The sequence below is a fragment of the Notamacropus eugenii genome, chromosome 7 (assembly GCF_028372415.1).
Source record: "Notamacropus eugenii isolate mMacEug1 chromosome 7, mMacEug1.pri_v2, whole genome shotgun sequence".
In the NCBI taxonomy this organism is placed as follows: domain Eukaryota; kingdom Metazoa; phylum Chordata; class Mammalia; order Diprotodontia; family Macropodidae; genus Notamacropus; species Notamacropus eugenii.
Window position 1 is genome coordinate 143,304,084 of NC_092878.1, and position 24,877 is coordinate 143,328,960.

General features: G+C 39.6%; 2 protein-coding genes across 3 annotated transcripts; one reads left to right on the plus strand and one right to left on the minus strand.

The window, feature by feature from the left end:
* The first annotated feature begins 24 nt into the window (after positions 1-24).
* On the plus strand, positions 25-18,299 carry MRPS18C (mitochondrial ribosomal protein S18C). 2 transcript variants are annotated; one of them, XM_072622795.1, is made up of 6 exons: positions 25-213; positions 1,101-1,159; positions 1,881-1,964; positions 3,194-3,251; positions 3,589-3,648; positions 4,513-4,610. In XM_072622795.1, the coding sequence occupies exons 1-6, from the start codon at positions 123-125 to the stop codon at positions 4,581-4,583; spliced, it is 423 nt and encodes a 140-aa protein (XP_072478896.1). In that variant the 5' UTR covers positions 25-122; the 3' UTR covers positions 4,584-4,610. The 2 variants fall into 2 exon arrangements, with proteins under 2 accessions (XP_072478896.1, XP_072478897.1); XM_072622796.1 differs by lacking the exon at positions 4,513-4,610 and adding an exon at positions 18,155-18,299 and having other exon boundaries at positions 52-213.
* On the minus strand, positions 3,255-23,986 carry ABRAXAS1 (abraxas 1, BRCA1 A complex subunit). The gene is made up of 9 exons (XM_072622792.1): positions 23,567-23,986; positions 19,390-19,480; positions 15,120-15,156; positions 13,165-13,231; positions 11,647-11,840; positions 10,951-11,070; positions 7,405-7,489; positions 6,794-6,908; positions 3,255-6,083 (listed from the first exon to the last, which is right to left on the minus strand). Exons 1-9 carry the CDS (start codon positions 23,894-23,896, stop codon positions 5,659-5,661), a joined length of 1,464 nt encoding a protein of 487 aa, XP_072478893.1. The 5' UTR covers positions 23,897-23,986; the 3' UTR covers positions 3,255-5,658.
* Between the last annotated feature and the right edge of the window lie 891 nt (positions 23,987-24,877).

A 24,877-nucleotide genomic window follows, 5' to 3' on the forward strand; every position in this document is an offset into this window, starting at 1 on the left:
TACGTCATCAACTCGCGCCTTGACAATTACATCCGGTCTTGGCCCGGCAAAGTGAACCGTGAACCGGAAGGGATCGTTCCGGACTGGTTTTGAGCGAGGGAAGGAAGGTTATTGGGCTTGCCATGGCGGCCCCGCTGGGTTCTCTTGCTCTTGGGAGGGAGAAGCTAATGATGCGTTTGGGAAGTGCTTGCATTGGACGCGGGGTTCTGACTGGTAAGCGCCCCCTCCCTCGGCTCTGGGGACCGCCGGCTCTTCCTGAAGCATCGAGAGACGCGGTGTCGGGGGAGGGAGGGCTGGGGTCGTGAGCCGGCATTCCAGGCTCGGCGCACCTTGACTTGCCTCGGCCCATCCTCCCCCTGTCGTGGGTCACCAGCATGGAGCTGGGCCGGGACGCGGGGGACCCTCTGGGTGCCCAGACTTGGCAGACTCGTCTCCCTGCGCTTCCCCATCGGCAGAATGGAGACTGTAACGACAGAGCCCGCCTCCGGCTTGCTGCGTCGGATGTAGCAGCACGCCGTAGGGCCTCCATGCCCCTTTCACATGTAGGGCACGGCCCGGCGCGCCTGTTGGCCGTATGTGGTAGGCGGTTAATAAAGGCTGGGCCCCTTGGAAGCCCCCGGTCCTTGCGCCTCCTCCAGGCCCGGGGCCTGTTTGTGGGCAGGGCCGTGCCCGCTGCCTGATTGGCAGGCCCCTCCCCAGCCCGCCCCCCGCTGAGCAGGGCCTCGAACCTAGGACGAGGGCGTCCCACGGTGCAGTCCGGTGGGTCTGAGGGCCTTTACCTTTATTTGTCTCTCCGTCAGGGCTGGCCAAGACCCTCCTGTCCAAATCTGCGCTAGAAAAGGGTTAGCTTTCCTCATTTGTGCCTTGGTGCTTAACAGACTGGTACGGATTTAACCCATCCCAGAAGCACCTGCCAATTCCAGGCAGGGAACCCATGGGGGGTCCCTCTTTTGGGGTGTTCCTGAATTACGTACATTCTTACCTTACTTGGCATTTGAGGGGGTTTGGTCCAGCCTGCTAAAATAGTAGCGAAGCCTTACTGCTTTTCCTCAAAAAGGTCATTAAAGTTGAAATTAACCAAGTAATTGTTTTCTTTTTAGTTCCGTTGCTTTGGAGAAGTTGTTCCCAGTATAAAGGGGTGGCCACTAATGAAGACATGGTAAGAAATGTGAACTTCCTGGCTTTCCTAAATGGGATCGAAGTCCCCTGCTGCTGTTGCTCTTTGAGTAAAGGGAAAGTAAAGTCACAGGGAACTAAGCTAAAAAAACCAAACCCTTGTAACAGACTTGTTCTCACTGTGTTGCATCATTCCTTAGACTTTCTCAGAAGTATGAATAAGAATTCTGTGAGAAAATATCAGTGTATATTTTTCCTCTAAATGACTGTTAAATTATACGCTATCAAAAATTCTTACTGCTGACACTTTGCGGTATGGAAGTAGGATTAGCTTTCTTGATTTTACTCCAAACATGTCCATCCCCTCTCCTGTGCTTCCAATTCCACATTTTCAATTCAACAAACATTTTTAAGCACCAGGTAAAGGTAATATACTAGGTGCAAAGGCTGTACTGTATATATGTTCAGAGGCATTTACTAATCAACTGAGTTTCAGAAACTACTTTTGATTCGGGTCCTGCCCCTGACACTTTGCAGCTTTGTAAAATTTTGTGTCCTTAATCTCTATGGATCTTAGCTTTCTTTTTTGTAAAATGGGGACAGTAACACCTGTAGTATCTTATTTCATAAGGCAGTTATGTGGCTTCGAAGAGATAATGCATGTAAAGTGCTTTGCAAATCTTTAAGTGCTGTTTAGGTGCTCGCTATAACACTGAATTATATTGTTAATAGATTCTTTTTCCTCCCTTTCCCCCCAAATCTAGCCAGTTCCAATGGAAAATCCCTATAAAGAACCAAACAAAAAATGTATCTTGTGTGGAAAAACTGTAGATTATAAGAATGTACAGGTGAGACTTAAATTTATTATTTGAAATGTTTGAATATGGGATTTTGCTTTCTGATAAAGAGAATGTAATACTTTTAAAAATGGGAGCTTAGTGCTAAAATTCTTAGTATGAGGACATAAAAGGTGCTTATACTGGCAGTATAAGTTCATTTAATTTGAATTAAGTCAAATTATAGTGTTCATCCAAATAAGTAGGCAAAAATGGCTTCTTAACAGATGTCCATGTGTTTGACTCATAAGTATTATATACTAGAGAGCATGTATTTATTTCTAAACAAGTTTATTTCCTGGCATATAGCTGATTAGAATGAACAAATTATAAAAGGTGGCAGAACAGCTAGCAAGAAAGGTAAGCTAATAGTAAGGGAAGAAAAAAACACTATAAAATGCAGACACAAGAACTCAGTCTACTAGTATAAAGTGCTCTCCCCATCTTTCCCCTTCAAGTAATTGATATTCACTGAATAGTGATGGATCATTGCATAAACTTATGTTTAGTATTTTCTGTTTAACAAGACAGAAGCATAAAGTATGCATTTTGATTCCTTTTCCATTAATACCCTTAAATAGCACCACCCTTGTGACAGAAAACATTTGAGCAAAACCAGTAGTCTGATAGTGTATATACATACCACACGTCTATAATTCCCCACCTCTCAACTAAACAAGTTTGTTTCACCATGAGTTCTTTAGATTTGAGATTAAAGATAACCATGCAAAAGGAAAACTTTTTTAATACTTAGTACTTAAAAAGGGATAAACATAAGTTACTTTTTTCCCTGATGATACTAAGATATGTATATATAATCTAATTTTTAATTGGAAATTTCATAAGAATATTTAAAAATTTGGGCCCATGCTATTAATAAATGGGCTTAGTATTTCTTAAAGATATTCATGTCCCCTCCAAAAATAATGTAAGTATGTGGTTATATCAGACCTTATAGTTTAGTAGTGGACATATCAGTGAATTTAAAAATCACCAGGCCCTGGGCTGAAGTTTTGATACTAGTTCTTTTGCTAGGACACTCAGCACTTCGGGCCTGTTTCCCTGTCTTTAAAATGGGAATGACAGTTAGACCCATCTGAAAAGACTGTTGTAAGGCAACTTTTTCACCATATAAATGTGAATTGGTATTATAGAAATAAAAAAAAAAAGACTGACTTTGTAAAAGTTGCTTATTAACTTTGATTACTAATTTTGGTTTTCGTTTATAAAAATATCAACAGCTTTTGTCCCAGTTTATTTCTCCATTCACTGGATGTATTTATGGAAGACACATAACAGGTATTTATGTTAAAACATATTTGTATTTTAATGTATAAAATCATTTGAAACCAAAGTTAGTTACATCTTTACGAAAATTAGCTTGTTTTCTGTTGACTAGATGTTATAAGTGAGGCAAAATAGTTAAATTTTAGACACATTAGGCTTAGCTATTTTAGTGCAACTCTCCAAAAGCATTATGTTCAAGGATAAGGCTTGACAGGGTGTTTTGAAATCAAGTAGTTTTTCTTTTGAAGCAAAGTTACTTGTTTAGAAGTGTAATCATCCTAAGAATTTTAAATAAGCATTAACATCTTATACCTGGAGTGGAATTAATGGAAACATTTTTCATTCATAGGCTTATGTGGGAAAAAACAGAAAGAGATCACAAGGGCCATTAAGCGGGCTCAGATAATGGGTAAGTTGGTGAATATTTATTATCCAAGGTTTCGCCCATTATATAGCTTACTATGTGTTTCTGGGTACATTTTGCTTTAATGTGACACTGCAGCCAATACCCAAATCCCTCATAACTTTTCTCCTAAGAATTAAGCAGAACAGCTTGATTGCAACTATGAGTGTATCATTTCACCCTTTTATAGTTAATAGGAGGTATGCTCTAATTTTGTGTAATGATGCTGCTCTGGAGGGCTGTCTTTACTTATGTTGTGCTTGGCGTGTGTTCTTGTTCTGCTTTCTTCACTCTGGCTCACTTAAATAATTTGTCTTGCTGTGTTCTTATGGCATGGTGATACTGCATTACGCTCATGTATCACAGCTCTTTTAGTCCCCCAGCTTCTGGTTATTTTAAAAAATTATGCTATGAATGTTGTTCACATAATAACCTTTTCTGACTTTCATTGACCTCCTTGGGATATAGTCCCAGGGGAGGATTTCTGGTTCAAAGAAAGTGAAGAATCAAGTCACTTTTCTTACGTAATTCCAAAAATTCATAGAAACACTTGAACAGTCCTACCAGCAGTGAGGTAAGAAGACTTGTCTTCTAACAGGTTCCCATCCAACACTAAATTTCATCATTTTCTGCTGGGTTTTATTTGTAGTGATAATTTGAGTATTTTAATATACTTCTCTCCTTAGTTTGCACTGCTTCCTGTGCAGATGCTTATCTTCTCTGACCACTAGTCTACTGAGGAATGGCTCTTAGTTTGTCTCAGTTTGCTCTTATATAAGCTTTTATTGTACGTTTAATATTTTTCTAATTTTAGCTTTCTTGACTCATTTCTCCAAATTATAGTAAAAATTTTAAATTATCTTTTTGTAGGATTTATGCCAGTTACTTACAAGGATCCTGCATATCTGAAAGATCCCAAAATTTGTAACATCAAATACTGAGAATAAAGCTACTACCAATTAAATTTATTTGACAGATATGTGTGCTATCAACTGTGATTTAGTTTTAAAAACATCAGCCTGCATGTCAGAGGACGTGGTCTATTTCTATGATAGGTTCTCTGGGCCTCAGTTTTCTCATCTGTAAAATGAGGCTGGAAAAGATGGTCTCTAAGGAGCCATACAGCTCTTATATCTGATTTTGAATAACTGACTTTCACCCTCTTGTGGTAGAAAGTAAAAAAAAAAACAAAAAACTCAGCTGAACTCTATCTGACATTATCATTCAGTTGTTATAGAGCTGACCATGGGTTCTTTGTTCTACCAGCAGACCTCTTCCTTTTAGCCTGTGGTAGAGAGAGTGAGGGAGGTGATATCACTTATAGTAAATCAAAGATGGGTTTGTTTTTAAACCACACCCTTGAGAATTTTAACTGAAACATCACTTGTTCAAACAATGGGAGGGACTTAAGAGACAAGTACTGTTCATTCTTTCAGCAGCCATTTATTAAGTACCTGTTAAGTGACAGGTAACCACAAAAAAATGTTTGCCACTTAGGAACCTCAGTTTATAGTGGTGAGAAAAGGATGTGTATGAAGACACAGAAGGTGGGAGGGAAAATTTCATGATTGGGGTCTAGTTCAGACTTTAAGAATGACCAATCTGATAGCTGATTAGGCACAAGAAAATGTATCCAGTGAAAACTTGAGTAGTTCTGAAATTTAACTTCTTAGTATGGCCTTTATTTGACCAAATTTAAAAAGAAAGCTTCAGGTTTTATGATGAATTTTTACAGAAATATTTGATCCACAAAGTGGATTAGTTTCAGTAAAAGCTTTTATTTACAAAAACTAAGCACTTGGAAAATGACTAATAATTTTTGCCATACTCCTAGAGTACTATAATAAAAATGTCGTCACATTCCTAAATTTAACAAGTTTCCAAAATATTTTATATGAAGCAATACTTTAGAAAATTACTAGAACTTATCCAATTAGTATCTTAAAACACAGTAAACTTTTTTTCCTCTGTTGCCTTTTGGTCAGTTGGTACAATCAAAAAAATTGCATGAAAGGTTCAGAAAGTTGGTGACTCTGGATATTCAATATTTTCCTTCAATTTCTCAGCATCGTCATCTGTTTCTGTACTGCTGGTCAGTTCTCTTTCCTGATCATTGTTTTCATGATCTCTTTTAAGAGACTGACTATGAATCTGTAACAGTCGTGCTTTCTTGACTGGTCTTTGGTTCTCTAAGTCAAGAGATTTACGCTTAACTCCATACCTTGTTTCATCATCTTCTGGAAAATCAGGGCTTTCTAGCATCAGAGTTAATTCACTTACCAGGTGGAGTTTATGGTCAATATTACAGCAGTTTCTAGAAATCTGCTTGCCTTTCAAACAAACAATACATGAATGAAGAAATCCACTATTTGGGAAAAATGTTCGTAAAGCTTGACAGAGAAGAACATTCTCTTCTGTTTCCAGGTCACGGCTTCTTACTGCTAAATCAAAAAATACAATTTATTGCTCAGCATTACGTAAAAGTATTGACATGGAATGTGAGGGTCTAGGGTAGGGGTGGGTAACCTGCAACCTTCTAGATCTTTGCATGCAGCCTTTTGACTAGTCCATCTTCTACAGAATCCTTTAATTAAGGGAATTTGTTCTGTGAAGTTTGGATTCAGTCAAGGGGCCACACTTCAGCACTAGAGAGCCACATGTGGCCTCAAGGTTGCAGGTCCCCACCCCAGGGCCTTTTATGGCTTATTTTATTGAAGAGTCTAATTTTAAAATTTTACCCAAAATGATACTTTTTCTTAGAATATTCAGCAAGCTTGGTTTATATCTGCCAAAGCTGACTTCTTGAACCCAAACTGAAACAAGGGTCCTTTCCATTTAGCAAAACCTCCCCATCCGCTGTGTGCTACGGACCAGACTGCTGATTAAATCAATCTTGTTAAACTGAGGTTAAGTGAACTCAAGTTTGACACCATCATAAACAGTAGCATGTGTACTTCATTCTGGTTATGGTCATGACAGGCATCCAAAGCCACCACGTTCTGAGACTATTTTCTTTGTAAAATATGGAGTGCTTGGGCTGCTTTTGAAGTAACAGCTTTGTCAATCTGAAAGTGCTATTATGGATATCCTTGAATGGCAGCTGTATAGGAATCAAATGATAAGCAATAAGAACATTAACTTTTCTTTTTACCTGATACTAGCGTCTTTGTTTTCTTCTTTGCTGCAAGTTCTTCTTTTAGTCTATCTATATCCTTTATTAATTTTTCTACTAATTGCTCACTCTCTAATACTTGAGTGCTTATTTCCTATAAAAGAAAATTAGTTTAATTATACAGACAACGTTCCAATTCATAGTACGTTAGTAAACCATACTTAATAAGAGGAATTCTACTGGACAGAATAGGGCAACATCACACACTTTCTGAACTGTATCACACACTAAACTATTGCATTTCTGCAAGTGCAATTTTTTTCTTTAACAACAATGTAGCTAATTAAAGTAGGAGATGGGGAAGCTTAATATCCTTCCCAAAATTACTACCTTAATTCAAGTTTATAGGTTGAAGAATTTATTAAAATAAACTTTCTGAATTTAAAAATAATCAATGCATAGCATGTATAATGTTAAATTTTTGTTTATGATAAATTTAATAATAAACTTGTTGATCTTTAAAAAATTTGTACACTGTATTTTTTATAGGTAATATCACTAGGCAAAATCTAACTTTAGAAATCCTAAATGTGTAGAGCTGTCATGATTTCTAAATCTTGAAACAATCCTTAAAAATTTGAGTTAATTACCCTTAATTCTTCTTGTACAGTAGCATATAGTTCACTTATCTTCTGTACCTCTTTTAATGTTCCATCTTCATTAAAAAATTCTGACCTATTGGTGAAAGATAAAATAGTTCCTTGTACATTTATATATTTCAAAACTTACAATTATAGTTCATCTGTAAAATGAAGATTTGGTGGAAGGCTCCTGAACACACATTCTATGAGTCTGTAGTAAAGAGGAAGAGTACTATTTTTTTTTTTAAGGGAGAAATAGGGGAGGTGAGATATGTCATAGGGTCAAAAATAGCTTTTTGTTTTTTAGGATAAGGTAAATCTGACATGTTTATAAGTAAATGAGTCAAGAGAGTCTTAATTTTTAAAAGGGGGGAGGGGCAGAGCCAAGATGGCAGAGTGAAAGCACGGACTCACCTGAGCTCTTCCACAGACTCCTTGAGATACATCTAAAAAAATGAATCTGAACAAATTTTAGCATGGCAAATTTCCAGCCCAGAAAAGCCTGGAAGGTTTACACGAAGAATCTGTTGCATGGGGCTGGGGGAGTGTAGAGCGTGTGCTGCACCACTGCAGACTCAGCCATAGTGGAGCCAAACAGCCCCAGGTAGACTGAATCAGAAATGGCGGTATAGATTCTCAAGCCTCTCAGCAGAATAAGAGAAAAGCGCAGGGTCCATGGCAGAAGCTGCAGTCACTCCTGGGGCAATTAACCCACAGGTTAAATGTTTGAAAGCCACCTATGTGAACTTCCAGGCGCCAACATGGCAGTGTAAACTGTAAATACTCTCACCCTCCCCTTGTTGACCTAGAAAAATCCAGAGAATACTGCCCCAGGAAAAATCCCGGAATAGTGGAGCCAGCAGGAGGGGGACCTCTTGCTGTGACTGAAGGGGACCAGTACAGGACCGCAAGCATCCCAGCAAGCACCACTTTAGTGGACCAGCAGAAGAGCCTGAGCCCTGGGGGATAAACAACAACACCAGGACCCCAGGTGCCTTAGAACAGCCAGGGAATTGAGCAGACATCAGCACAGACAGGGTTCACAAGCTGCTGAGCCTGCCTGTGCTCTAATGCAGACCTAGGGGAGGAGTCGTCTTTCTACACCCAAGCCCATCCCTCCCCCACACCTCACACCAGAAACTTCAGTGTAACCCTAGGGAAACTCAGACTTCACCTGGCCTCAGGGTTGCCACACACCTACCAGCTCAGCACCAGGTAACTGAAAGAACCAGAAGCCATAACCCACAAAGCCAGAAACCAGGCCCAAATTCCCAGCATAAGAAATGTGGGACAGACCCCCCTGTGCCCCCAGAAGAAGAGGTCCATTTTAAAAGCCAGGAAAAAAGCAATCACCATGAGCAAGAATCAAATCGGAAAAGCCAAGACATAGACTCTATGAGGACAGGGAAGATCAAAATACAAATTCAGAAGAGGACAGCACTGACCAATATACCCACATCTGAAACCTCAAAAGGGAGTATGAACTGGTCTCAAGCCCAAAGAGCATTCTTGGAAGAGGTCCAGAAGGATTTTAAAAGCCAAATTAGAGAGGTAGAAGAAAAATTGTCCAATGATTTTAAAAAATATCATTGACAAAATGAAAAAATTCACTGAAAAGAACAGCTCCTTAAAAAATAAGGTTGGCCAAATGGATAAGGAGGTACAAAACTTAACTGGGAAAATTAGACAAAGGAAAATTAAGTACAAAAGCTAACTGAAACAAACAATTCTTTAAAAATTAGAATTGGGCAAGTAGAAGCCAATGACTCCACAAAGCATCAAGAATCAGTCAAACAAATCTAAAGAATGAAAAAAATAGAAGAAAATGTAAAATGTCTCATTGGAAAAACAAGTGACCTGGAAAATAGATCCAGGAGAGAAAAATCTAAGTATTATTGGTCTACTGGAAATCCATGATGGAAAAAAAAGAGCCTGAAGGATATCTTCCAAGAAATTACCAAGGAAAACTGCCCTGAGGTCCAAGATCCAGAGGGCAAAATAGTAACTGAAAGAATCCACCAGTCATCTCTTGAAAGAGATCCCAAATTGAAAACACCAAGGAATATTGTTGCCAAATTCCATCAGGTCAAGGAGAAAATACTGCAAGCAGCCCGAAAAAAACAATTCACATATTGAGGAACTACAGTCAAGATCACACTGGATCTTGTCACTTCCACATTAAAAGATCAAAGGGACTGGAAAATGATACTCTGTAAGGCAAAGGAGCTGGGACTACAAGGATAAATTACCCAGCAAAAAAATGAGCATAATTTTTCAGGCAAGGAGATGGACATTCAATGAAATAAGGGATTTCCAGACCTTCCTGATGGAAAGGCCAGAGCTCAATAGAAAATCTGATCTTCAAACACAAGATTCAGGAGAGGCATAAAAAGGTAAACTGGAAAAAAAAAATTATTATTCAATATGGGCAAACTGTTTATATCCCTATATGGGCAGATGGTACCTGTTAATCTTTAGAACTGTATATTTATTATGACATTTAAAAGGGATATACATAGAGGGAGTAGGTGTAAATTAACTGATGTGAAGATAAAAACGTAATTAAAGCGTGTGAAGGGATTGTAATGGGAGAAGAGGAAGGAGAAGGCAGAAAAGGGTAAATTACATCAAGTGAAGAGGCACAAAAACACAGTAGAGGCAGAGAAGGGAGGGAGATGAACATTGTTTGAGCTTTACTGTCATTGGATTTGGTTCAAGGAGGGAACAACTGTTAAGAATAGAAATCCAACTTGCCCTACAGGCAGTAGGAGAGGAAAGGGAAGAAAAGGGAGGAGGACTGACAGAAGGGAAGGAAGACTGAGGCAGGTGTAAAAAAGTAAAACTTTTTAAAAGTAGAGATGATCAATGATGGGACAAGGTCCTTGAGGAATGTTGGTAGGAAGAGTTAGATGGGATTGTGGAAAATTAGCAGACCTTTTAAAAAAGACCACCTCATTCTTTCAGATCTGAAGAGAAGGAAATAATGAAGACCAGGAAGCTCATACTGAATGGGCTTTTAACATATGGTAGGTAGTAAAGTCCTTTGGAAGGAAAAGAGAATGAAGGCAGAGCTGAGACAGAAAGGATAAGGTTTGGGACAGCGACTTGGGGAAGTATAGAATTCACAAGGCACAAGTATGACCATGTTATTACTTCCTTGACCAAAAAGATCCAGTAGTAAGTTGTGTCCCCCAACAGGGCCCCATATCCAACTTGGGAGATACCATGAGGCTCTTGATTCTTTACAAATACTTTTTGCATACTGTACGTATTTGTATTTCCTCATCCATGTATATGTTACTTTTCCACAAAAAAAGGGTAAGCTCCAAGGATGGTTTCATAGGCAATGAAAGAGGAATAGAAGGATTACCAAGAAGCCATGGGGACTTGACAAAAGTGAGACACAGCATATATTTGTAGTCAGACTATGCAGTCATGGTAGCTTTAAAATAAGTTCAAGTTTTGATCCTTTTTAATGATACAATTTTTTTAAAAGAAAATTAGTATATTTGAAATAGTTAAGGTGAAGAGTTAGTAGCTGAGGAACCGTCTTACCTATGTGCATGGACTGTTCGGTCAAAGGCAGTGGATGTACAGGAATTCAGCACAGTCTTATATCCCTGCAACTCTGACATACCTAAGTTGGTCACCACTAAAGGCACTTTATGGAAAACTCTGAAAAACATTTTTGATATTAATTTATAGCAAAGTTAAAAATGACAGTGACATCCTATTATCTTCATTTTCCATTCACAGCAGACCACCCTATACAAACAAGGTAGATAGGTATCCTCTATTATTTGTTCAAAAAAAATTCCAGTATTTTATTTACAACAGCACTGTCAAATATTTTAAATATAAAAAAACCTTGATGGTTCCTTTATATGGATTAATTAGGCAGAACCTATTTGGCTTAAGCTCTTTTCCATTAGTTTAAAAAAATACCAGCTATCAAGTCAGTACATTTGTGATAAAATCTTGATACGACATGGAAAAGCTATCTGTATAACATGAGGTAATATTACACTTATTAGTATCACTAAGGGAAGGAGAAATTTGTGATTTTCTTCCTAGTGATACAGGGATCACTATGATCCCTATGTTCAGGAAAATCCAAATATGAAAGGGAAAATCCATGCACTAAATGTTGTTACATCAACTTATACATTTGTCTAAAATATTTAAGAACTAAATATCAAAAAATCACAACATACTGAACTTTACTACCTGATCCAAACGTGTAACACTTACCCTTCTTGAGGTCTGTGTAATGCATGATCCAACCTATGAGTGGAACAGCTTTCTGTAGTTATGCTTGGTGTTAGTAACAGAAAAACAAGTCCTTGATTTGAAAGATGTTTTTGCAAATTTTTGTGAAGAATCCTCTCTCGAAATGTCATCACTTGGTCTGAATTACGTCTGAATTTGTACCATCCAATAACATTCTAAGGGGAGAAAAATCAAATATCTATTACTATCTAAAGCTGTACTACCACGAGACATAAATAAATGATAAAATATTCAATAATAGTGGTCAGCATTTAGATAAACTCTCCACAAGCTTAAGGATTTACATATATACATTTTGTACATTCTAAAAATGTAAATACTAGTTTGTACTTACAATATTCATGCGCACTTTACTAAAAAAAATTGAGAGAAAAGAAGTCCTAACTCAAGAGAACTTTACTATTTCTGTCCTGAAATCGGAACCTTTAATTAATGACATCATTTTTAAAAGATAAGATTATTGTAAAGGAGTGAAAAGATAAATTCTCTGACTAAAACCAGTTAACCAAAAATGTTAACTTATGTAGAGCTAATAAAGCAGAGAGGTGAGAGGCTCTGCCCTGGTCAGACCAGAAACATAGTATTCTGTTCACTTCTGGGACCACATTTCAGATACCTCACTGAAGGGTCCCCAGAGTAAGGCAATCAGGATGATGAAGGGTCTCAAATTCATGCCATATAAAGATTATTTGAGGGAACTTGGGATCTTTAGCCAGGACAAGGTAAGATTTAGCAGTGTACAGTCACCTTCATGTTTTAAAAGCTGTCCTCTGGAGAAAGGAGATTTGTTCTGCTTGGGCTCAAACTGATAGAATTAGGAGCAAGGAGTACAAGTTGAATGAGGTAAGAAAAAACTTCCTAAGGATTAGAGTTTTGCAAAAGTGGCATGGGTGTCCTTTGGAGGTTAGGGTAGATAAGGGGTAGTGAGGTTTCTTGCACTTGAGATAGTTAAGTAAAACCTTGGTAAGAACTTAAAGACCCTCTTTGAGAGGCCCCTCTCCTGCAGATGAGTAAAGAGGCCCAGAGAGGCCAAGTGACTTGCTCAAGGTCAACAGCTCAGAGGAAGAGTTTGAGCCAGATCCTCTGACTCTGGAGCCAGTGCCCTTCCCTCTTCAGCTGGAGAATGCCCTTTGAATTCTAGCCTAACTCTCAAATTCTACAGTAAAGGGTTTGTCACTGACATCTGTAAATCACTTTAGAATTTGCTCTTCTCATAAAAATCCTTCTCAGTACCATAGTCTATCTCCATTTGACAGATGAGGAAACAGGCTGAGAAAAACCCATGGACTTGTCTATAGCCCTCCAGGTCCTATACTGACTGTACTGCCTTTTTTAGCTCTTTTTTCCCCACCTACTTCAGAGGATAATATGAAGATGAAAAGCCATCTATGAAAGTTAATGTGACTATTACTCTTGTTAGAAGCCCAAAAAATAGAAAATTAAAGGAGTGAGTCACGGAGGTAAAACAAGTCCCAATACCTTTTTGCAGCATGGGATGACCTTCTTCAGCTCCTGCTCATTTACTTCACCTATTGAGTTATAAAAGCTAAAAAGAGGCAGATGAAAAAAAGATCCCTTTACAAAGAATTCCCTCAATGCAGTATCATATTGCACTTGGTCCTAACCAAAGTACCCCAATGCAAAGCAACAAGAATCTATGTGCCAGCAAAGTTAACAGGAATCACCATCTGCCTTGACATTCTACTGGACTGTACCATACCTCATGAGTCTACGTGACAAATGAGCCCTAAAATATATACAAAGCTATCTTCCAAAAAGTTTTCAAATAAAGTTACTTAATTCCTAGTCTACTAATTGTTATTCTTTTCTTTAAAAGCATATATCAAGAAAATTATTTTTAAAGTTATTATTGATAATTTGTTTTCACATCACATTCCCTATATTCCCCCTGTGATCCCCCAGTAAATCATCCCTGGCAACCAAATATAAAAAAAGAGGGGAAAAAAAATCCAATTCAACAAAAGTAACACATCAATTGAATCTGACAGTATATGCAGTATTTCACACCCATAGTCCACCACTTCGGCAGGGAGTTCAAAGCCCTCTATAACCTGATCCCAAGCCCAACTTTACCGTCAGCTTTTACCTTACACAGCACCATACACCCCTCCCTGTACTGCCCTCCCCTACCCTCTTTGGTCCAGTGGCTGTGGTCTCCTTGCTGTGAATAAAACTGAACAAAACACTCCATCTTCCAACTCCAGGCATTTTCACTGGCTGTCTTCCCATGCATGAAATGTTCTCTCTCCTCATCTCAGCCTCCTGGCCTCTTTCTAGCTAGAGTCCCATCTTCTACAGGAAGCTACTTCTGTTGATTATTTCCACTTTATTAGATTTCGAGCTCCTGGAGAGCAGAAACTTTTTTTCTTTCTTTGTATCCCTAGCACTGAGCACAGTGCCCAGCAATTAATAAATGTTTATTGACTGATATCCTTTTGGATGTTACATTAGAAATAAAAAAAATAAGTAATTTGACTATAAATTTTACTTGCCCAGCATACACAATATAGTACATGCAACATAAACATAACTTGCTTATTAGAAGTACATATTACCCTCAACATATGTTAGATTGTGAACCTATACAGAACAGCAAAAAACAGCTGAAATGACTGAAGGGAAACCTCATATACTTAAGGTCTCCAAACTCTCCTAGAGTAGTGCCAACTGACCACTGTGTCTCAATTACTCACAGCAAAATTTGTAGAGAAAGATATTTTGAAGGTCCCTGAGACAGAATGTGATAAGGCAAAGTGCTCCATAAAAATCTGAGGTCAAACAGGTGACACAAAAATTACTGGAACCAGCATTCTGTCCTATCATCAGCAGGTTCATACCAGTTTAAAAAATTAAAATTTGAAATCAATGATGGCTGCTCTCTGCTGAAAAGGGATGTTTAAACCAACAGTTATAGTCACTACTTTCTATCTCTAATTCCACAAATCTATGGGTGCCTTGTTATGACAACTCTGTTAGAAAACAAAGGAGACAAAAGGTGAGCAACTATCAAAGGAAGCATAGTGGGTGAGTAATGGAACTAGTTGGAAAGAGTAGAAGAACAGTTGAGCTAGTGAACTAAATTGGGTAAATTAGCAGGTAGTTGGAAAGACAAAAGGCAAATGTGCAGGTCAAGGAAAATGCAGCAGTTAAGTATTGTAAGGAATGTGAGTATTAAATAAGGAACCAGAGCAAGTTGAATGAGTAAATGAGCAACTTTCAGACATTAGAAAAAGCCTTTTCATTATAAGATAAAGTATAAGCTTTTTGAAGGCAGGGACTGTCATTATTTTATCTTTATATCCCCAGAGCAGTGCTTAGCACCTCATAGGTGCTTAATAAATTATTCCTTGCTTGCTTGACATAACCCAATCACAAACTACTGGTCAGCATTCCTCACATGTGGTAGCACTTACCTGAAAAGTTGATAGCATGGAATATACTTTTGTATGTCTGAAAGGAAAAGATGAGTATTTTTACATTAATCGAACTGAAATTCTTAACACTGCAGTAATGATTACAAATAATTTCCCAAATTTTCACTGAATTTCAGGAGGTTCTTTCTCTAATTTCATATTTTGGTAAAACAGCTGTTAGCATTAGGAATGTCTTTTACATTTTCTCTATACCTACATTCCATGGTGGTTTAATAAGTACTAAATTCTATGCATGTGTTGATGCTTAGGAACTATTTTTTATAATTATAATTAATAAATTCTAAGGAATAAATTACATACCTTGTAATTTAGATGTATTGATGCCTGGCAAAGTACACAGAGGACTGATCTCAAGGTCAAAAAAAAACTAGTACCACCTCAGGCACAATTTTGCCCATGTGATTCTTGGCACCTCATCGAACCTCTTGTGCCCCTGATAAATCTTTAATTCTCTAAGCTGCCAACTCATCAGGGGCTCAAATTGGTAGAGAGAATTTCCTCATGGGGAAAGTACCTCTAAATTTGCCAAATCACTAGTCCAACCCCCCCACCCCCAAGATGCATTAATTTTTTTCATTAAAGTAGAGGTTAACTATTTGAGCAGAAAAAACTCAAGAGATATGTAAAAACTAAGCTACCTTATTCCTTTGACAAAAGCCCAGTCAGGTCTCAGGAAAGGAGACAATTATAGGCGTTATCATCTCCTTAGACATGCATTTATGAGAAGTTAGTCCCAAATCTGTCATTTAATAGGTGTCTAACAACTCAATTTCTAAAAAATGGGAATATTTGTACTACATACCTCACAGCATTTTTTTTAAGGAAAAGGGTTTTGTAAATCCTTAATTACTATGTAAATGATGTTTATTTTTATTCACTGTTAAACATGTAATAAGAATGTACCATGTGCAGTTCACTTTTAGGTAGGTATTAGCAGAAGTATAACAATAAGCCACAACAGTCTATGTCCTCATGTTCTCCCCCTGGCTTCCATTTATGATCCTCAGGCAAGTCTAAGTGCAAACACATTGTATATGGCTATTAAAGCTATTTCGGCTGATGACAGCCTGTGATACAATGCTATACACGTGAGGAAAGCAGCCATCACCACAATTTACAACCTCAAAATAAGGAATAGGGAAAGTAAGCCCTTCTTGGATACTCAAACACTGTCCAACTTGTTATAATAAAATAATTTTAAAACCATTAGATCAAATCCCCAAACACTGTAGTAAGTCTAATACAATAGGGGGAAAATGGATTTTTAAAGGAATAGAGCACTACCAAGCTTTCATGAAGACAAAGACCAGAACTGAGTAGAAATTTTGAATTACAAAAGAATCAAGAGAAACAGAAAAAGGTAAATACAAGAGAGCAATATAAGATATTAAAAAAAGATGAAGTGTTTACAATCTAATAGAGATGATGTTTCCCCTCATAACTCTAATATCAGGAATCTAGAAGATGTCAGTAAGAAAGAGAGGTTGGTAGAAGTTTTAATATGATCTGAAAGAGACAAAAAGGGGGGTAAAAGGAAAACTCTGGGGGGGGGGGAGAATGGGATATAAAGGGTGAGGGAAAGTATATCACACAATCAAGATGCACAATTAGAAGGCTATACAAAAAAGGAGGAATGGGGGCAACAGGTAATACGTGAACCTCATTTCCATTACAACTGCTCAAATGAGGGAAGCATACACACAGTTTCACTCAATGGCAATGGGAGGGGAAAGGGAGAGAGGGAAATGAAAGAGAAGATAGATTGAAAGAGATTAAAAAACAACTAATCAGAGAGGGTGGACCATGTGCACAGGGCTCAAAAGAAAAGAAAGCAATCTGTGATTGGGTTCTTGAGAAGGGAAAGAGAAGAGGGGCAGGGAAACAGAAGCAGACTGCAGCACCTATATATTACTGGTACTGAGCACATACTTGCACAACCCTCTTCTTTATAAGGAGAGAACAGAAAACAAAGATAATACGATGGAGAAAAATACATAATTAATATAACTATGAATGTGAATGGGATGAACTCACCCACAAAATAGAAGATACCAAAATGGATTAGAAAGCAGAATCCAACAATATTTGTTACAAAAAACACACTTGAAAAAGTAATACAGAGTTAAAATAGGGAGGTGGAGCTAAATCTATCATGCCTCAGTTAAAGTTAAAAAAAAGGCAAGGTAACAATCATGATCCCAGACAAGGCAACAGCAAAATGGACTTGATTAAAGGAGATAAAGAGAAAAATAACATTTTGCTGAAAATTCATACAATGAATTAATATCAATACTGTAAAGACCAAATGGCATAATATTTTAATACATAAAAGTTAAGTGAGTTAAAGAGAAAAACAGACAATAAAACCCTAACGGTGGGGGACCAAAGTGTGTCCTTTTCAGACCCAGAGAAATATAATCAGATATAAGAAAGAAGCTGAAGACCTGAATACATTTCAGAAAAATTAAGATATGATAGAAGTTTGACAGTTTCTAAAAATGGGAACAGAAAGAACTCTACATATTTCATCATACATGACATTTTACAAAAATTAACCATGTATTATGTAGTTAAAAAAATACTTCACAAGAAGCAGAAAAATTAAACATCTTTTACAGACCACAATGCAATAAAAGAAATTATTTAAAATTAATTGAAGACTAAATAACTTAATCCTAAAAACCAAGTGACTCAATTCACAGAAACAACCAATAATTTCACTAAAATAATGACAATGGGACAATATACCAAGATTTGGGGGATGGGTGATTTTTAGGGGAAATTTTCTGTATCAACATTTTTATCATTAAAAGAGACAAAGAAAAGATCAATGAACTGGGCATGCAACTTTAAAAAAAAGAAAGAAAATCATCAAATTTAAAATTTCCAATTAAACACCAAAACTGAAATCCTGAAAATCAAAATAAGAAATAAACAAAATTGAAAGAAAAAACAGACTAATTACAAAAAACTTAGGTGGCTAAAGTTTATTTGTTTTTTTTTTTTTTTTGCAGGGGAAGGAGGGAGTTGAGGGAAACGGATGAACCATTTGCTAATTTGGTTAAAAAGAAAAACTCAATGTCAAAAATTTAAAAGGCGAATTCACAACCAAGCATTTAACCCAAATTTATGCCAAATAAAACTAATATCCAAATGAAATGGACTAATATTTATAAAAATATAAAAGATCCAGATCAACACAAGTAGTAGAGTACTTAAATTACCCATTTTTAGAAAAGGAAATTCAACATGACATAAATGAACTCAAAAAGAAAATAACTCTGAAAGACCAGATGGATTTAAAAGCAAATTCTATCAAACATTTAAAGAATAACTAATTTCACTATTGCATAAACTGTAGGAAAAATTAGGAAAAGGTATCCTATTAAATTCCCTGTGTGACACAAATCTGGTCTTGCTACCTTAACAGGGGAAAGTCAAAATGGAAAGAAAATGATGAAAAAATTTTAAACAAAAGACGAGGAAGGAGACTACAGCAACATATTTCAAAGGCTATGACCAGGATGGATTTTGACCAGGAAAGCAGGGCTGTTTCAGTATTATAAATAATGAGAACAGCAACAAAAATTATCCATACGCAAAGACAAAACTTTTTAACAAAATAAAACATTAGATAGTGTTAAAGACGCTATCGAAAATCAAGAGCTAGTATCATATGTAATGGGATAAACTAGAGTCTTTTCCTGAAAGATGAAGAATAAATCAAGGAGGGTCCACCATTTGACACGGTGCTGGAAATGCCAGCTACAGCAATAAGAGAGGGAGAAGAAAGTCTGAGAATAAGCACAGTCAAAAAGCAAAGAAAATGATTGCTTTCTGCATATCATATCATGGTTTACTTAAAGAACAGTGGGGATTCAACTAAGAAATTAACTGAAATCACTGAGAACTTCAGCAAGGTTATAGAATATAAACTAAGCCCACATAAATCATTAGCATTTTTATATGTTACCAATAAAGCCCAGCAGGAAGAGTCTGGAAAAGGAATTTCATTTAAATTAACTACAGAACATATAGAATGCATTCCACAATTCTCACTGTTCATTTTTCCTTAGTTTTTTCCTACTTTAGCAAAGCTCTACCTAATACTTTTAAATAAAGAATAAGGAATGCATTCATTTTATTTTCAATCTCCATTTTAAAATAAGTTTTTAAAAATTTATTTTACAAGAGCTTTTATCCTGATCGCTTTCAGGCCCGACACGTAGATAACACATGGTATACTCACCCATTGTATAAACAACTTCAACATCATTCAGTTGAGAGTCTGTAATGCTGTTCTTGGCTTCACCTTTCACTTCCCCGAGGAGAAAACCTTCCTACAGCGGTAGAAGAAGATGCAATATATGAAATAAACTAACATTTACTATGTCTTTACTAATTAATTCATTCCAAACCTCAGCATCTACAATATGCTAGGAACTAAAGAGGATACAAAAGAACACTTCACTCAGCCTAGTTGAAAAGGCAGTAATGAAACAAGTAACAGGAAATGGTAATGTCAAAATCAATGGTGCAGATAAGTATTATAAAAATTGTGATAAGGGGAAGATTAATATGAACTATATTACTAGGGACTATCCATTTCTTGCCTCCTAACCATGGGGGTGGTCCAGGGTAATGTCCTCAGCTCCCAAAGGTTCAAGAATGTTTTTATATGATGGTTCACGAATAGATACTTACCCAGCCCCTAATCTCTCTCAAATTGCAGTCCCACATCACCAACTGCCTTCCTGAACATCTTAGGTAACTCAAGCTCAATATATCCAAAACAAACCTCATTATCTTACCCTTTTACCTATCCTTTCTCCAAACTTCCCTATTTCTATTTTGAGAATACCACCAATCTTCCTATCAGTGAAGCCTGAAACTTGGGAATCATCAATGACCCTTTCTGCTACCCCTTAAATCTCTAATCTATGGCCCAGTCTTTTCAGTTCTATTTCAACATCTTTCCTATCCATATCCTTTTTCCCCTCATGTAGTCTCCACCCGATTTTGGATCTACATTATGCCTGGACTTTGGCATAACTTAATCAGCCTCTTCCCTGCTTTCACTTTTTTCCTAATCAATTCTCCACAACTGCCAAAATAATCTTCCCAAATCATGTCTAATTATGCTACTCTTTGCTTGAAAATCTGCAATGGTTTTCAAAATACCAACTCACCCTGGCATTTAAAGCCCTTTAGTCTTGCTCCAGCCTGACTTTCCAGATTTATGTCATACATATTTACCTAAATGGCCTACTCTATATTCCCTAAACATAATGTCCCATCTCCCACCCGCATGCCTATGAGCAAGCTATTTTCTATGCCTTTTAGAATGCTTAGCTTCCTTTCATACTTAGCTAAGGGACCATTTTCCTTATGAACTCCTGATTCCTCCAGTGACAGTTCCTTCCTCAAGTTACATTGTATTTATTTGGGTTTACATGTTGTATACCCCAGCAGAATGTAAGTTATTTGAAGGTGGGGCTTTTTTGTTGTCTTTGTAACTACCTAGCACTTAGCACAGTGCCCGAATATAGTAAATTTAGTGAATGAAGCAGGACCATAAGCTCAACCCTGAAGGTAGGACCTACTAGCATTTATCACTGCATCAAAAGATATACCTACCACGTTCCAGGCACTATGCTAAGTACTGAGGATACAAAGAAAAATAAAAAATAATCTTCTCAAGGAGTTCACAGTCTAATGGGTAAAGGGACATTCTTAGTAAAAGAAATTGTATGTGTTAGGGTTTGGAATCAGGAAAGTATGTTAGATTCAGAAGATAGTGACATACCTAGTCTGGTTAAAGGTGAAAGTTGTGTGGAAGGGTGGAAGGGTGAGCTTAAAATGTGGAGAGACCTGAATGCTGAAAGAAGCTGGAATTTTATTCTCTGCACGAGGATTCACTGGAGGTTATTGAGGCGTATCAATCAATAGGGGTTTAAAAAAAAACAAACCTCTGTCCATGCCCTTAAAGAGCAAATAAAGGTAAATTAAATACAGGAACTAGAAGCTGAGGGGTTAAGAAAGGCCTTCCACAGGAGATGTGATTGAGCTGAGCTTTGAAGAACATTAGGGATTCCGAGGCTGGTATAAAAGGAAATAGGGGACAACTGATAAAAAGGCATGAGAAGGAGACAGAATGTTTAGAGGAACAACAAGTGGGGCAGTTTGGCTGAAAATAGGTTGCATGAAGGGGAGTAACATAATAAATCTGAAAAAGGCAGGAGGAAATCAACGAAGAGTTTTTACTGCACATGTCAAAGTAAGGAGTTTGTTTTTGATTCTAAACCCCACCAGAAATTTTTGAGCATGAGTGTGTGGTGGTCACATTTGTCCTGGATGAATTAGAGTGGAGAAAGCCCTGGGTCAGGAAGACCAATCAGAAGGCTACTGTTGTATAAGTAGTTTAGCAGGAATATATTAAGGTCCTAAACTAGCTGATGGATGGAGGAAGATTCACTGACAAAAATTTTTTATGTATCTTTCATTTTAGAATCATTCATTTCTAGCCAAAGCTCTTCTCACCCACCTCCCCAGTAAGCTTCCACCTCTCCAATGGAAATGATCCCTTCTCTTGGACTAATTTTAATTGGTCATTATAATGAGATGTAAGACTATTGATTCTACATCCACATCATCTCTCACAAGACCTAGCGTATGATCAGATTTTTGAAGGGAGGAAGAGTAAATAGTAAAGAATGGAACGATGGGGTGCGCTTGACATAAGGATCGAAGTTAGAAGAAAAGGGGGTATGACAGGATTAAGTCAGTGTTTTAGGAGATTGTTACCTGGAATGGAAAAGGAAGATATGGTGTCTGAAGGTAAGCATAGTTTATGGAAGCCAATTGTTTTAAATGGGTTACAAGTTTTCTCACACCAGTACCTTTAAAAAAAAAAAATCAAGAAGATATGCATACTCCTGGGAATTTAAACATACATGTAGGTCTGTAATTGTGAGGATTGGAAGTTCAATTCTGTGTGGACGGTCTCGGGCGGGTAAAAGTGGGACTTCTAAATCTTAGAGCTAGACTTGGCATGTAATCTTATCTCTGTAAAAGGTCCAGTGTTTTACAACACTTAAATTGTTAGTTTTATGCTAAAGGATTTATTTTCTTCATTTCACAACATGCAAAAAGATAAAAAGAAAAAAGTTGTAGTGACCAAGAGAAATCCAACCTGCTTCACTTCCAGTCTCAAGTGTTCTGGGCTGCTTCCAAGAATAATCACCTCTTAGATGAAGACAACAGAAATGATACAGTGGAGAAATTTTTGAAAGACTGAGGAAAAGGCAAAGGTTGTTGTTTGTCCTTCCTTCTAACGGAGGACCAAGACATCAGGAAGGTGATGCCACAGTATGCAAGTGAACTGCGTTTAAGTCAGGCAGGGCTGTGCAAAGTCCCCAGCCTCACTTTCTCCTCCAGAACCATCTAGATCCAGGGACCACATATAGATCAGAGAGACTGGAGAGGGCCCCAGATGGGTAAGAAAAGGCAGTTTTCCAAAAAGAACGCTCCCAATCACCAAGAAGAGCAACACAAAGAAACTGAAAGTCCGTTTTACTCTCTTCAAACTGGCAAAGATGATAAAATCTGGATAATGAAGAATATGGGAGGGGCTGCAAGAAAACGTAAGACTGGTGAAGCTGGGAACTGATGGAGCTATTGTGGCAAGTAGTTTGGAATCACTAAGTTGTGACTCGGACCCGGAGCCACACTCTTAGTCCCCCCCCAAAAAAGGATGTAGTTCTCGTTATGGTGACAAAGAAACACACGAAGGGGGCGCCCCTCAAGTGGAGAAGGGCCCCAAGAATTCTGCTAAGCAGATACTGTGCTGTAAGAAGTGATGGGGGGTCTACGTGAACCGAGGCGGCGAAGCGGGAAGGGGCAGGGTAGGGTTCAGACCACACCAGCCCGTAAAGAAGACCGACCCTGGAGGGCGGCGCCCGTGCCTGGCGAGGAGGCCGGGACGGACGCCAGGCCCTCCGGACCGAGGGGCTTGGATGGACAGGTGTTTCTTTCTAATTTTATTTAATGTAGGGGCTTGGCAACGTTAGTAAAAGCCCACAGGAGGCTGTGGAAACAACGCCACCGACACTGCGGGCCGTGTCCAAGGGGAATGGGGGACCCCACTGCCCGGGGGCGCTCCGCCCCGCAGGCCCCGGCCCCCTTCCTGTTTAACGCCCCCGAGGCTCCGCACATTCGGACGCGGCCGGGGCTCGCTAGGGGAGGGCGGGGCCCGCGGTGTCCGAGGCCGCGCAGCCCTCGGTGCGGCTCCGTGCCCGGCACGCAGCAGGCCCTTCGTGCCCGGGGGAGGGGCAGAGGCGCGCGCGGTCCCGGCCTGGGGGAGCTCCCGCCCCTCCCCCCGCGCGCCGCTCGCTCCCGGCCGCGGCCGCGGGCCCCGGTGGCCTCACCATGTCGGCGTCGGAGTTCAGGTGCTGGAAAGCCAGGGAGCCGAACACAAAGCCCGAGATCATCGCCGACGTCCTCTCGCCCTCCATGCTGCCGTAGAGTCCCCGGCCTCCGACGGCCCGCCGCTCCGCGCGCGCGCCCCCTCCCCCGCCCGCCGCCTCGGTGGCTTCCGGGCGCCTGCGCGAGCCCGCGAGCCCAGACGGGGCCGGGAGCGCGCCGGCGGAGCGCGGCCTCGAGCGCCCTCTGCCGGCGGAGGCGGCTCCCCTTGGCGAGGGCCCTGCCCTCCCCCGCCGCGGGGTGGGGTGGAAGAGGCTGCTGAGGGTTATCCCCATCTTGCAGACGAGGAAAAGGCCGGAAACGACCCACAGGTTCAGCGCCCCGCCCCAGGGAGCGCTGCCCAAAGGAAAACCAAGGCCGGGGCCCACGTGAAAAGGCCCCCTTCCATCCCCGTGTGGCCGCTGAGCCCTTCCGAGGGTGGCCCGCGTGACCCCAAGCTATGCGCCGGCTCCGGCCACGTGCCGCGAGCACCCGCTCTAGGCCGCGAGCCCGGCGAGCCGAGGGAGACCCCTGTGGCCTAGGGGAGCGTCCAGAGGCCGGGAGAGAATCGGGGATGCGGCCCGCGTGCGGGCGGCCTGGGCGAAGACCCCTGCATCCGGCCCGCGTGCGGGCGGCCTGGGCGAAGACCCCTGCATCCGGCCCCCGTGCGGGCGGCCTGGGCGAAGACCCCTGCATCCGGCCCGCGTGCCCGCGGCCTGGGCGAAGACCCGTGAGCTCCGGCATGCGTTCGGCACGCGGTGAAAGAGCTGGTGCGGGCCGCTGCATATAACGAGGCCCAGAGCCAACCCAGGGACCGGCGGCGCTAATACAGTGCTGGGAACAAAGTCCGGAGCGGCTGTGAATGAAGCTGTTCAAGACTTTTATCCTAAAATCATCCTTTGGCACTTTAAATCACCCATTGCAATGGTCACTTGATCATCATCTGAAATAAAACTAATTTGAAAGTATTTCTGGATAAACTACATCCTGTTTATCCCTGACCTCATCGAGGAAACCCACGAGGAAACGTAGCTAAAGAACTTTAAAATTATTAAAACTGGTCAGTACCAGGTCCAAGATGAGAAGCAAATAGTTTATCAGCAAACTTAGCCTGCATCATGTATATATTTCTCAAGTTCTTATTCTGTTTAGGCAAGGTTATCTAACTTTTATTTCTAGCAAGACTTTGCTTTAATATTGATGTTTTTTCAAAGATTTTTCGCTACCCGTCAACTGTATTCTAGTTAGGTCAGCTAACATTCATTAAGCTCCCAGAT

What these genes read in the sequence shown, in the direction of transcription:
- MRPS18C (XM_072622795.1), top strand. Translation starts at nt 123, where the DNA reads ATGGCGGCCCCGCTGGGTTCTCTTGCTCTTGGGAGGGAGAAGCTAATG. An exon ending in TAGATTATAAGAATGTACAG is followed by an intron (nt 1,965 to 3,193) that starts GTGAGACTTAAA and finishes AAATATCAACAG; the next exon opens with CTTTTGTCCCAGTTTATTTC. An exon ending in TAAGCGGGCTCAGATAATGG is followed by an intron (nt 3,649 to 4,512) that starts GTAAGTTGGTGA and finishes ATCTTTTTGTAG; the next exon opens with GATTTATGCCAGTTACTTAC.
- ABRAXAS1 (XM_072622792.1), bottom strand. Translation starts at nt 23,896, where the DNA reads ATGGGGATAACCCTCAGCAGCCTCTTCCACCCCACCCCGCGGCGGGGG. An exon ending in TGAACTCCGACGCCGACATG is followed by an intron (nt 19,481 to 23,566) that starts GTGAGGCCACCG and finishes CTACCGCTGTAG; the next exon opens with GAAGGTTTTCTCCTCGGGGA. An exon ending in TGAAGTTGTTTATACAATGG is followed by an intron (nt 15,157 to 19,389) that starts GTGAGTATACCA and finishes TTTTCCTTTCAG; the next exon opens with ACATACAAAAGTATATTCCA.